General features: G+C 42.4%; 2 protein-coding genes across 2 annotated transcripts; one reads left to right on the forward strand and one right to left on the reverse strand.

The window, feature by feature from the left end:
• On the forward strand, positions 1-3268 carry NUDT15 (nudix hydrolase 15). Its single transcript, XM_041407412.1, has 3 exons — positions 1-557; positions 661-851; positions 1384-3268. Exons 1-3 carry the CDS (start codon positions 403-405, stop codon positions 1527-1529), a joined length of 492 nt encoding a protein of 163 aa, XP_041263346.1. The 5' UTR covers positions 1-402; the 3' UTR covers positions 1530-3268.
• Positions 3269-5186: 1918 nt separating this feature from the next.
• Positions 5187-12364, reverse strand: MED4 (mediator complex subunit 4). Its single transcript, XM_041407406.1, has 7 exons — positions 12210-12364; positions 10114-10180; positions 9590-9760; positions 9157-9214; positions 8108-8194; positions 7202-7333; positions 5187-6046 (listed from the first exon to the last, which is right to left on the reverse strand). The coding sequence occupies exons 1-7, from the start codon at positions 12332-12334 to the stop codon at positions 5874-5876; spliced, it is 813 nt and encodes a 270-aa protein (XP_041263340.1). The 5' UTR covers positions 12335-12364; the 3' UTR covers positions 5187-5873.
• Between the last annotated feature and the right edge of the window lie 258 nt (positions 12365-12622).

Consider the following 12622-nt stretch of genomic DNA (forward strand, 5'->3'; position numbering starts at 1 on the left):
TCCAGAGTCAGACTCTCCACAGAGCAGAAACAGTGGGCTAACCAAAGAAGGGCCACTTTTTAAATTCCGAACAAATCTGCAGTCAAGAGACCGACTGGCTCCCTGACCTCCAAAAACCGAGTCGTATCTTGCTTGTTTTCAGCTGCCCCTCGTTGGCACAGACCTTTTCTGTTCCCGGTGACCTCACAAGTCGAGAGGCAGGGACGGCAGGCGAACGGCAGCACCGGGCACTCTCCGTGCCGAGCCCGCCTTGGAGCCCCGCCGCCCTCCTCGCCGCCCGCGTCACCACCACACGCATCTCGCGTGCTCCGGACACACCCCCCGCCAAGGGCTGCCAAAACCCGGGATCCCGAACCCCGATTGGCGGATCCGCCCCCGCCTGCCCGAGCGCCCGGGGCTGCCATGGGCGAGCAGGCGGCTGAGCCCCGGCGGCCCGGGGTCGGCGTGGGGGTGGTGGTCACCAGCGCCGCGCACCCCGACTGCGTCCTCCTGGGCAAGCGGAAAGGCGCGCTGGGCGCCGGCACCTACCAGCTCCCCGGAGGCCACCTGGAGTTCGGGTAGGAGCTCCGCCGTGCTCTCCCTCCCCGCCCTGCCCTTCCCTTGCCCCGCCGTGCCCTGAGGCGGCCGTGCCTTGCCTTCCCTTGCCTTGCCCGCCCGCAGGGAGAGCCTGGCGGAGTGCGCGGCGCGGGAGACGCTGGAGGAGGCGGCGCTGCCGCTGCGTCACGTGCGGTTCGCGTCGGCCGTGAACGCGGTGTGCGCGTCCCAGCGCTACCACTATGTCACCGTGCTCATGAAGGGCGAGGCCGAGCCGGGCGCCGAGCCGCGCAACCAGGAGCCCGACAAGAACGAGGGTGAGTTGAGTAATCATCGAGTTCCAAGCGCCGTGCCGCGGGCAGAGACACCTCCCGCTAGATCAGGTGGCTCCGAGCGCCATCCAGCCTGGCCTTGAACACTCCCAGGGATGAGGCATCCACAGCTTCTCTGGGAAACAAAAAAGCTGCTCAGGTACAACCTGACTTTGTATGGGTAGTTTCTATATGATCCATCTGGACTTGCAGAGGAAGAATTGTTATATCACAGAAACAAAGCATATCTTGAGTTGGAAGCGACCCCCAAGCATCATTAAATGCCATTCCTGGCCCTGCACGGGGCAACCCCAGCAATCCCACCTCGTGCCTGAGGAGGTTGTCCAAACACTCCTTGAGCTCTGTCAGGCTGCACTATGGAGCCTATTTCAGTGCCCCACCACCTTTTCCTAAAGTCCAGCCTAAACCTCTCCTGCCACAGCTTCCTGCTGTTTCCTTCGGTCCTGACTTAACTCTATACTCTGATTTCTCTGATTTTTCTTCCTTTTTTTTTTTTTAATTTTTTTTTTCCCTACAGGCTGGGAATGGGTCAAATGGAATGAATTTCCTCCAGCAGACCAACTGTTCTGGGCATTGCGCTGTTTGAGAGAGCAAGGTTACAATCCCTTCACAGAAGAGCTCGATCATCTAAAGGGGTACACGGGAAGTCACCAATTAGAGTAAAAACAAAGTGTATGTTATGTGACAAACTAAAGGACAGACCTGCTTTTTTGATGTAGAAGAAAAAAAAGATACGAAGTGCTCACCCTGCCCATGTGAAAATACTGCCTTTCCCAAAGAAGAACATGGCAACTGTTTCAGTGTTTTTCCCATATTTCACACAACAGTTGTCTCTCATTCCAGACCCATTTCTAGGTTTAGTAGTTAACAATTAAGGTTTGCTTTTACAGAAAACTCAGTGTTTTATCTAGTTAATCTTTATATTGATGAACAGCCATTTGGAAATCAGCACTAGCCAGGGAAGCTTACTCACTTAAAAGCAGTTGCAGCAAAACTTACTCATTTAAACCTGCTTTCCTGTAATTATTGGACCAATTTTAAAACTTAGCCTAGTCTCTTAGCTTCAGTTATGAAACTACTGTCATGAACAAAAGATACATTTAATAGACAATGCCTTTTTTCCCTGCAGACAGCAGTATACACTTGAAAATCAAAAGACTATTATAAATGTGCAAAGATTGTAATGACTTATTGCAGGGAATGAAAATTTCCTGACCCTTCTTGCCAGTTGCTTTCATAACAGAGTTCTGTTATAGCGTCAGTTACATTGAATTTATCTGCAGAAATGTCTCAGATCTCTGCAACTGATCAGAGTTTGTACTGAATTCTTGGAATGGAGAGGTGCCTACTCTACTAGGCTGACACAAATCTCATTTATAGGTGTAGTTCCATGGCAAAAATCATACTTTGTGGCTAAAAAGAGTTGTCAGTATTAAACAGCACGGATGGGTGCAGTTCTGTACGGCTGGCTATTGAGATTTGGTAAAATTGTGAATTTTCAGTTTGACTGATTAAATGACTAAGTCGTTAGTGAACGAAATTACAGCACCCAACAGCACATACAAAACCAACCAAGGAGTTCATATTTTTAATTTTTCTAGAATCTGTAATTTTGATTCTTTCCAGCTGTCGTCATAAGACATCAGCAATTAATTTTAAGATATAACTTTTAAATAAATCACTAGTTGGCTCATTTTTTTTCTTGTCAGGGTTCTTTATAGCACATCTCTTGTCTATTTCCTTTAGATATACTCATTGTACAAAAATGTTGTAAGATATCTTTAATTTCTTTTGAATAAAGTACAGGTACAATACTGAGAGATTAAAATTGCCTGAAGTTATGAATTAACTTCTCAGTTCTTAAAAGAAATCAGCTTGAGGGATTTAAAGCTCTTCCTTACTTTGAACATACATTTTTTTAAATGGAGATGGCTCTTCTTGCTGAGAAACAGACAGAGTGATGAGTCATAAGGATGCTACTGCCCCTAGCAATTCTCCTGCTTAGAGTTTGAAGTATTAATTACGTGCAACTTCCCTTAGGACAGACACCCGTTCTCTGAAATGAAGAAAGAAGTAACGTTACACAGCAGTCTTGAAATGGGAAATTTCACCAAAAATTGCTACTGTAACTTTGTAAAAAGCTTATTTTTCTATTCAAAAGTGGAGACTTGCTTCCTGCAAGCAACCTTATGTACACTGAAAATTATTCCATTCAGCTGTCAACACAGAAGCTGTAGGAAGAGTTGACAGATGTCCTGCCCATCTGTCACAAAGAATAATAAAGAAAAAAAATTATTTAGTACAATTTTAAATTTTAGTAAACATCTATGTATTGATGAGAAAATAGGGACCACTGTAAAATGGTATGTCATGCAATAAATACTTTCTTGGCATATTTTGCTAATGGTTATATACATTCTATTTCTTGTAAATACACAAGTAGACACTGAAATGAGGACACAAACAGTATCTCCATATGTCAGCATTTCTGTATCTTTTCAAACTGGACCGATTAAAAGACTACAGTGCATTACTGCAACCAGCTGCCAGCAATCCCCAACTTAGAGAACTTTGTTTGTATGTATCACACGTTTATATTTCCCACCCCTCCAGAAAATGTGGTTCTCAGTCGATTTTAGCTGCCAAAACTCAGTCCTTTCAACTAAGCCTTTACTTTGATTTTCGGTACTTTTGCTAACTAGGAAAATCTATTATGTACATATCTAAGCCACTGAATAACAGAACACTCAGTTACCATATCATGGTTCACTAAACTGCTTGTAACTGACAGAATTCACTTAAAATGGCATTATAGTTAGCCAGCACTGAGATGCATACTCCTGAACTGTACATAGTTTGGAGCAGTTGATGCAAGGAAACTGATTAGGACACCCACAGTTTGATTTTATGCTAAGTGAACAGTGGGCAGAGCTATTGCCTTACCTATTTCTTAGATGTAATACATTGGTCCCATTTAATCCTGTAACAGAGTAACCAACAAGCCAGAAAAAGCAGTGGTCGGTGCTTCAGTTCCCTTTGTGTCTGAAAACAATCACCCACCTCCACAATATTTCAGTTGGTTAATTACATAGGTACAGCCATAGAGGAGTTTGGGCAGACTCTAACACTACACTTCTCATGAGTTTTAATTACATATGTTTGTATTTTGTTTCAAGAATGTCCTTGCAAGTTAGAAGACAAAAGAGGCTGGTGAACTGTGTCTGTGTGATGTGTGAAGAGAGGGGCATTTAGAAAGAAAATACCGATCCCGTCCCATCATACAAAGCATTAAGAAACTATATTTGGAATATTATGTATGATTCTTATCACACATGTTTTAAGACAAAAACTAATGTGAGCTAGAAAAGGGACAGGCAAGGTTAACTAGAATGTATTTGGATTAATGTGAATTAAAGAGGAAAGACATTGGGGATAAGCACCCAAGAGGAAAACATGATACTGAATAAAAGTTACAGTATGAATGTATATGAATAACTTAGCTGTGAAAGAGGTGACAGTTCAATAACTCTGAAAATACTTGTAAAAGGAACAGCTGAGACAAAAACCAAATTCCCCATTTCTCTGAAAACAAAACCCACTCCCCCATATAATGTGATTGAATGTGACTGAAGTCCTTTCTACATCCTTATGGGATTTGTACGGGTTGACAGCAATGTTTGAAAGATTACTTGAGCAGAGGAGGAATTACCTGATTCATCAGATACTTCCTGTGAAGAATCTAAGAAATGGAAAAGGGAAGAGAATTGTGATCTATGCTGCAGGAAGCTGTGCTGCAGGACAGAAACCTTTAACTGCCAGGAGCAACAGTTCACATGAGTTTTGAAATTTTATCAGAGGGTTACATAAGAGAAAAGCAGCTGTCATAAAATGACTCCTTAAGCAAAACAGAACAAGGAAAGGAAAGCCAAGGGAAGTGCCTTTGGAAAGACAAAGTAACATTGCAGCTGAGGCAGGAAATGTAATTGTGAAAGTAAACAAATTAGCAGGTTCAAAGAGCTGAAAAAATTATAGATGACAAGAACAAAAAAACTTGAGCACTTTGATCTGAAAGGAGCTAAACCTGCAGCATGCCCCAAAGTGTGTCACCTTCAGGGTCCCAGGACACTTAACCAAGTATTTGGGGCAGCCTTGTGGGTGGACACTTGCTGCTTCAGGGTCTGCCCAGCTTTGTGCGTACCTGGAAGGGCTCACCTGAAAAGGAAGGACAGGCTTTCCACTTCTGACTCCTCCTCAGCTGCTGACTGGGCATATTGCATAGGGGAAAATGGAGTACAAACTTCTGAAACTCAATCAGAATTCAACCACATACTGGGATAAAATGTGCTGAGTATTGAAGTTACATGGCAACTCATCTAAGATTCAAGTTTGGAAAACCGAGTAACTTCAGTTATTCATCAAAGCTAAGTTTATTTATGACAAATCATTCATTATATATTACAATAATTACAAACTCTTTTATTACACCTTATTGCCATATTTTTGTCCTTGATACACAGACGACCAAGAACATAGATTTGGGCAGTAACAAAAAAAAAGATACATTTACAAACTTCATGTTTCATTTCTGTGGCATAAAAAAGGCTGTCATCAAAAGAGTAAAGTTACTAACAAACATACAAGGGGATTCCCCTTACACATTTTTCTCCCAGGAACTTATGTCATCTAATGTATAGTAAATACATATATATAAATATATATTTACACATGTCTTGCAAACATACATTTACACAATCACTGAAAACCTGCCATCTCTCCCCCAGCAGACAGCTCCCAGACATTTCTCCCAGCTCCCAGAACATCTAACAGGAAAAAAACAAGTCTATAGTCCATGGTTTTAAATTAGTCACCCTATTTCTGAGCCAGCTGTTATCTTCTCCCTACACAGGGCTGCTGGCATAACAAAATGATATTGCAGTTTGTGACAAACAGAATCTAATCTACCTTCACCACAGGAAAGGTCTACTAGGGATACTGTCCCCCTTGTACCTAGTCTGAGTCACTGCTGCTGCTTGAGGAGTCTGTTGACATAACTTCTACATCATCTTCATTCTCTTTATTGTGTCCTGGAGGCTCCAGCATGAAGTCATTGCTATGATTAGGAGGTAGCATGTTCATTGACATGTCACTTGACTGCCAAGGATACTGAGGAGCAAGCACGTCTGGAAAAAAGAGGCATAATCAAGAAAACTTTCAGTTTTGTATATTGACAAATTCAACATGACAGCTCAACCAGAACTTCAATTTAAAATCAAAATAAATCTTGAAATCCTTTCTAAATTTTGGACAGATTAAACCCTCCAGTAACAGCTGGAAAACATCTCATGATGGAGCAATTCTATAATTGTAAAAGTCTGCTCTGCCAGAGAGGCCCATTTATGTAGGTGGATCCTGATAACTCATATACTCAATACAGAGCTTTTCATCTTCAAAACACAGTTTGAACTGATTTAGCATTCACAACTACTGGGAGTAATGAAAATTATCACAGTCTGTCAGTATGCAAAAATAGATTAAAATATTAGATTTAAAAAAAAAAATTCAGGCAGACCATAAAAATTCAGAGGAAAAGGCTTTATCCAAATATGCCCGAAAAGCAGCTCAGAATGGAAGCTAGTGTTTTACATTGTGTGGCCATGCTTCAATGCTAGAACCAGTCTGCTGTTAAACCAGGCTGAATGTGTGTGCTAAGCAGCCTCAAAGTTTGGAGGCTACCGAGCAGTCCAGAAACTGGTCTGCACATTCACTAAGGACTCAGTAACGGGACATCTCTGCAGCAGTCTCCAAAAGGACTAGATCCCATAATTAGCATTCTCAGGACATGCCTCCACACACCAACAGATTCAGCATCCCTACACAAAATGCTCACGCAGCTTCAACTTTCTTGTAAATCAATGTTTCCCTCTTACCTTGACAGTCTAGTTATGGGAGTGTTTAACCTGACAGAGGAGCCCAAGACTCAATTAAGAATTTTACTGGAGGAGTTTAAATCCCACATTTTCCAGCTTCTCAAGGAAAATTCCAAAAATTCCTGAAAATTCCTTTCAGTTCTTATAAAGACAGCACTCAAAAGTAAATGGATCACATCTGTATCCTCTAAGGCAAAGGAGACAGCCAGAATGGGCTCTACTAAAACATACACAAAAAAATATGCAACTTCTAATTACCTTTCTTTACTAGGTATTCACTGCTAGGGAACAACATTAACCACAATTTTCATTGCTTTACCTCTCATTTGCCTTTGCTAAGGAAAATGTATAACTGCTGTGAATCTACAAGCAATAAAGAAAAACAAAACAAAATTGAGTTCCACTTACCTGGCAGTCTGCCTGCTGCAAGTGCATCCCCTGGTAAGTGTCCATTGACTCCATTGGTGGATGGGTTGTTCATCTGACCCAAGAGACCACTTCTCATTTCCAGATCTGTAGGATATGGCCTACGTGGGTCCCCTTTAAGAAAAAAAGGGAAAAGAATGCTTTGAAATATTTAACAATTGTCTTGCAGACATTAGCTTTAGCTTCAGAGACTTTGGTTTAATCACCAAACAACCCCATACTCTGGTTGCTTGGATGAGTAATGAGCATCACACCTGTTTTATTAAAATCCAAGCCTGTCTTTCACTTAGACTTTGTTCACTCAAACTTGGCAGAAAAAGCATATTAAAAAAACCCCAAACAACCCAAAGCAACTCAAACAAAAAAGAAACCCCATCATGTTTAAAAGATATCTTTGCTCACTCTGCTACTCCACAGCTAAACAGCAAGGACAGGAATTGGATCAAACACATTTTCATTTTGGACAGAGGGTAGTACCCAAAATTGAAATATGTAAAAGTTCTGCTTCTGGCTCCACTGTTACTAACATTCTCTGAAAGAATATTGTAAGGGGCAAGAGGGAACACAACCAAACACAGAGAAAAGCCTTTAGCATACTTGGCTTTGACTTATAATCAGGGTAAACATTCAGGGGGAAAAGGCAAACAAAGGAGAACAGAGGAGGCCAATCTGTTAATGAAAGCAGACAGTTTCACAACCTTTTGGAGATATATGTAAAGTCCACAGGATTTTGGATATCTATTTTTGTTGAAATATTAGATCTAACAGCTGAAAACAATGTTATTCTAATAAACCCCAGTGGTTATCACTGTATAAAAACATTTTAAGACCAGATATTAACCATGATTTATTATTAAAAAAATCTACTGTAATAAACACAATAGTTACCTGGTACCCATGTCAGAGGGGCACACACAGCATTGCTAGCACTGATCCTATGGGCATATTTAATTATTTCTTCAGAGGAAATGGCACCTGGAAGAACAGAAAAAAAATGTTGCTGCATTCTCAAGAGATTGCGTCATTTAATTATTTCCGAATATTGGCCACCAATCCCTAAAAGACTGGGAATGTGATTTTGCCAAACATTAAGAGCCTGGTTCAAATGCAATGACTGTTTAGAAGATTCTCAGACTACACAAAGATGAGCTTTGCAGTGAACTGATTTTACACACACAACTGCAAAACACCTTCAATATCAATGGTTCTCCAACCTCATGAAAAACACAAACAATCTCTTAAACAAGCTTACTTGACAACCACAAAAAATGTATAAAACTTCAGCTCCAGCTTTATTAGAGAATTTTCTGTAGCAAAGAAAAATCTGTTTATTTCGTAATTATAGACTCTACCCAGAAGAGTCCTTCCAAATATCTGCCTGTACTAGATTAATAGAAACTTTATTAAATTCCTTGATTTTCTAGATGAAAGAGGCATAACAAAATGATAAAAGACACTGTAAGAAAAAAACAACCTGAAGAAGATGCCTTCCCCTGTCCCAAAAAAAAAAAGTTAGTTTAGCTTGGTAAGTGCCACAGAATGGCAGGAATTGCTACAATTACAATCTAGTATCACCAGCTAGTCAGTCTTTCAAACTACAGTGCATGTACACACAAACATTCTCGTCCTTTCCTTAGCAAACCTCCTGGGGCAATTTGGTAAGGCACTTAGGTAATCAGATATACTATTATCAGTCCAAGAAGACTGCTGAGACACTTTCATATCAAAATGTTTGTCACAAAAAAAAAAAAAAATCAATGCTTTCTTTATTCTGAGAAAATGGTTACAGTTTCATAATGAAATGGAAATTTGTTTACACACAAAGCATCTGATATATGTGATAGCAGAATTTAAAATAATAAAAAGCCCAATTTGAGCTCACTAACAACTTTCTTTAGAACTGCATTTACGTAGTATGTACAATTATGGATACTCACCTTTTCGTGCTTTTTCAATTGATTTCAGTTTCTCCTTCGCTTGATAAACAGCTGTTGCCTAGTTGTAAAAAAATAAAAACCCACAAAGGAAACCAAACCTTCAATGCATCTTTAATTTATAAATGTCTACATAAAGTCAGCTTTGTGAATAAATCCTTCCATTTAATTGCATTTTAAAAGAGAAACTTCAATGAACATTTTCAAAATACACAGAAATAAAGTAGATTTAGAAGCAAATTAGCATTATTAAAAAAACCAACTTAATACCATGATAACTAAACAGTGTTTGACTACTGAGAAAAAACCCAAACCACTAAGCTCTTATGAAGTTTTAAATATTTAAATCTTCTCAAACTAACACACCACCACTTTGCCCAGAACCCCCTTTTCTACAAGAGGATGCTCAAAAGCAAACACATCATTATGAACTTACCAGTATGTGCTCTGCTTCTTTAAGCTGTTTCTGCAGCTGCTGAATATCATTATCCCGCTTTTCTACCACTTTTTCTAAAAGCTGCATTTCATGATGGATTTTTCCCTGATCAACTGCCAACTTCATTAGCTCTTGAAACTCTCCATCTCTCTGAATCAGCAGTTCCAGGATCTATTGAACAACAGTTTTGTAGAACTTTTAATTTGGCTAGAGTAACAACACACTCTCAGTCAGGCTACATAGAAGAGCAAATGGCATCCATAGGAGTACTTTTGTTTGAATGAAAAATGAAACAAAATTTCTTCCTGTTTGCAGAAACAGCCTATGAAGCACATAAAAAAATTGAATAAACAACAGGAGAACCAATAATGCCTTTGTAGCAGGGCCAAAGCCCCATCATGACCATTAACTCGAATATAGGCACAGACAAAGCGAGAAAGTAAGAATAAACAAAAGAATGGGAAAAAATTAGAAGTAAAGCATTATGCTTACCCAAAGAAACACAATTTAGAAGGTTAGCTTACCTGGCTCTCCTCTCCTGGTTGTGGAAGCTTTTGGTTTCTTGAAATTGCCAAAATTTCAATTAGTTCCCTGAAAGGAGAACTCAGTTTGAACAATTTTCTAAGGCATTCTCACATCAAGTCATCCCAAAATTACCTGGAATACTGGCACCATTATGAAAGTATTCATGGACCTGTGTATTTTATATTTTATAGTACAGTGTGGGCAGGGACTTTTCAGCCAAGAAAGCACATTTTTTTATTTGTTATTTGAGCTCATGAAGCCCTCATGTATTTGAACTCAAGAAATGTGCTAAGTTCCTGTTAAACCATAAAAGACATAAACAGAAGCTAAGAGAAGAAACAGCACAATGGAGGGCCCTCAGACCCTTCTTCTACTTCCTTTGTTTGATGCAAGAGGGTCTTCACTGTTTTACTTCTCTACTTTTCTCCATTTTTTCCCCCAATATACTTGTAATTTAGAGCAACTAAGTCTACACTTTCAAATACTAACAGAGTCTGTTAGGGAACTACTTTTACAACCCTCTTGATCACTCTTCCAGATATCCAGATACTCTGCCACTGCTCCGAAAAACCAGCAAAAACCTCTGGGTACCATGATGCAAAAAAGGCACTTTCTGTAAATTCAGCAAAGTTCTTTGGCTTCTAAGGCTCTGTATGGCAGTTCAACCCTAAGCACGAGCAACTGTCTATCTGGAAACACTGGCCTTGGAAATACTGATTCTTTGCTTGGTCCAGTGTAAGCAGCTCAGTGGGGTGTGTGAGTAATACAGCAGTGGGGCCAGAAAAGTCTAAAAAACTCAGTAAAGCTCTGGTCTTGGTCTATGTCTCTTGGTCACTCGTGAACACTACTGTGATTTTAAACAATTAGAGAATAAAGAAACTTGTCACTGTCACTAAAGCTTTATTCTACCTGACCAACACTGAGCAGTAGCAAATCTATTTTAAGTAGGTCAGCTACCACCATCAAGGGTGATGTCACAGGGAGCTGTAATTCCACCCTGTGTCAGCCAGATAATGCACAGATGTAGATTCAAAACTACAGAAAGGCTACAGATTAGACATTAGGCTTAATTTCTGCCCCTACCACCCAACCAATACTGTGACAGAGAAAGGCCCCAGTGTGCTGCAACACTTTGCTGATCAACAGGAAGATTCACTAAATGCTGCTGAGCGTTGCTGTGGCTTCCCTGTGGTAGAACGCTAGTTCCAGCATGCAAAAAAAAATTAGTAATTTAGATAAGAAACAAGTTTGTTTTCATTTTTCCATAAACACGTGCTCGCCAGCAACCCTTGTGTCACAATAAAATCTGTGACTGAGGATAAAGCTTAACCAAACACAAGGAGAGCAACTCACCAAAAGCTTATCCTACTCTTGGTAATCACTGAGTGAGCCACAAGGATAGCACAGGTTATTCCCTCTGAAAATGCTTTCCTAAGCTTCTGCTTTCCCTGAGGTGTGGAAAATAATAAGAAACTATCTGAACTTCACTACCAGCTGTGCCTCCACGACACGGTTGACAGCTTGGATGGGGATTACCAGCCTGGACTCAAGACCCTGGATTAAGTATCTGAGCATTTCTATCACTCTGAAGAGGAGCTCTGCAGCCTACCTGGAGTGAATGTAGCACTAATACAGGCAATGACCAGGACAGCTGATGTCATGCAACACCATCTACATATTTCTGACTTAAGCATATTTTTTTTCTGACTAATATAATGCCTAAAATCGGCGTGTAAGTGTGCACTTCACAGAAAACGCAGGTGTCAACCAAGCGAGAAAGGCAAGTGGGAGAAAAAGGAAGCGGCTCCTTCTCCGTGCAAACGACTGATGCTTTCCCACTGGGATGAGCGCCGGGCCGGGCCGATCCCCGGCCCCTCACCCGCAGAGCCGGCCTGAGAACGGCGTGAGAGCCGCAGAACGCGTACCCGAGCCGGGTCGGGCCAGAGCTCCCGTCTCGCCGGGCCCCTCCCATCCCAAGCTCAGGCGCTGCCGCTCCGCCCGCCGCCAGCTCCGCGCACGCACCGCGCCGGGAGCCCTCACCCCGCCCCCGGTGCCCCGCCGCCACCCGGGGCCGACGGGGGGCCGAGCGCGCTACCTGGCCAAGAGCTCGAGATCCTCCAGCGCCGCCAGGAGCCGGTCCCGGGTGCTGCTCCGCTCTCCGCCTCCCCCGCCCGCCGCTGCCGCTGCCCCGGTCCCGGCTCCTGCCGCCGCCGCCGCCATCGCGATCCGGGCGCCGACCCGAGCGGGAACCGCCCCCGGGGGCAGGCGCGCGGCAGCGCCCCCGGCGGCGGAGGGACGAGCTGCAGCCGCGAGGCGGCGCGCGCATGCGCGGCGCGGTGGGGCGGGAAGGCGGCCGGGAGCGGTGGGGCTCGTCCCGGGGGAGCGGGGCTGTGAGGGGAAGGGAGGTCCCTTCGGCCTCGTCGAGGGCAGGTGTGCGTCTGTCAGAGGCCTGTCTTGAGGCCGTGAGGATCTGTGCTTGTTGCTCTTTGAATCACAGGATCATTTGGG

Source organism: Onychostruthus taczanowskii, unplaced genomic scaffold (genome assembly GCF_017590055.1).
Source record: "Onychostruthus taczanowskii isolate IOZ18803 unplaced genomic scaffold, ASM1759005v1 scaffold26, whole genome shotgun sequence".
In the NCBI taxonomy this organism is placed as follows: Eukaryota; Metazoa; Chordata; class Aves; order Passeriformes; family Passeridae; genus Onychostruthus; species Onychostruthus taczanowskii.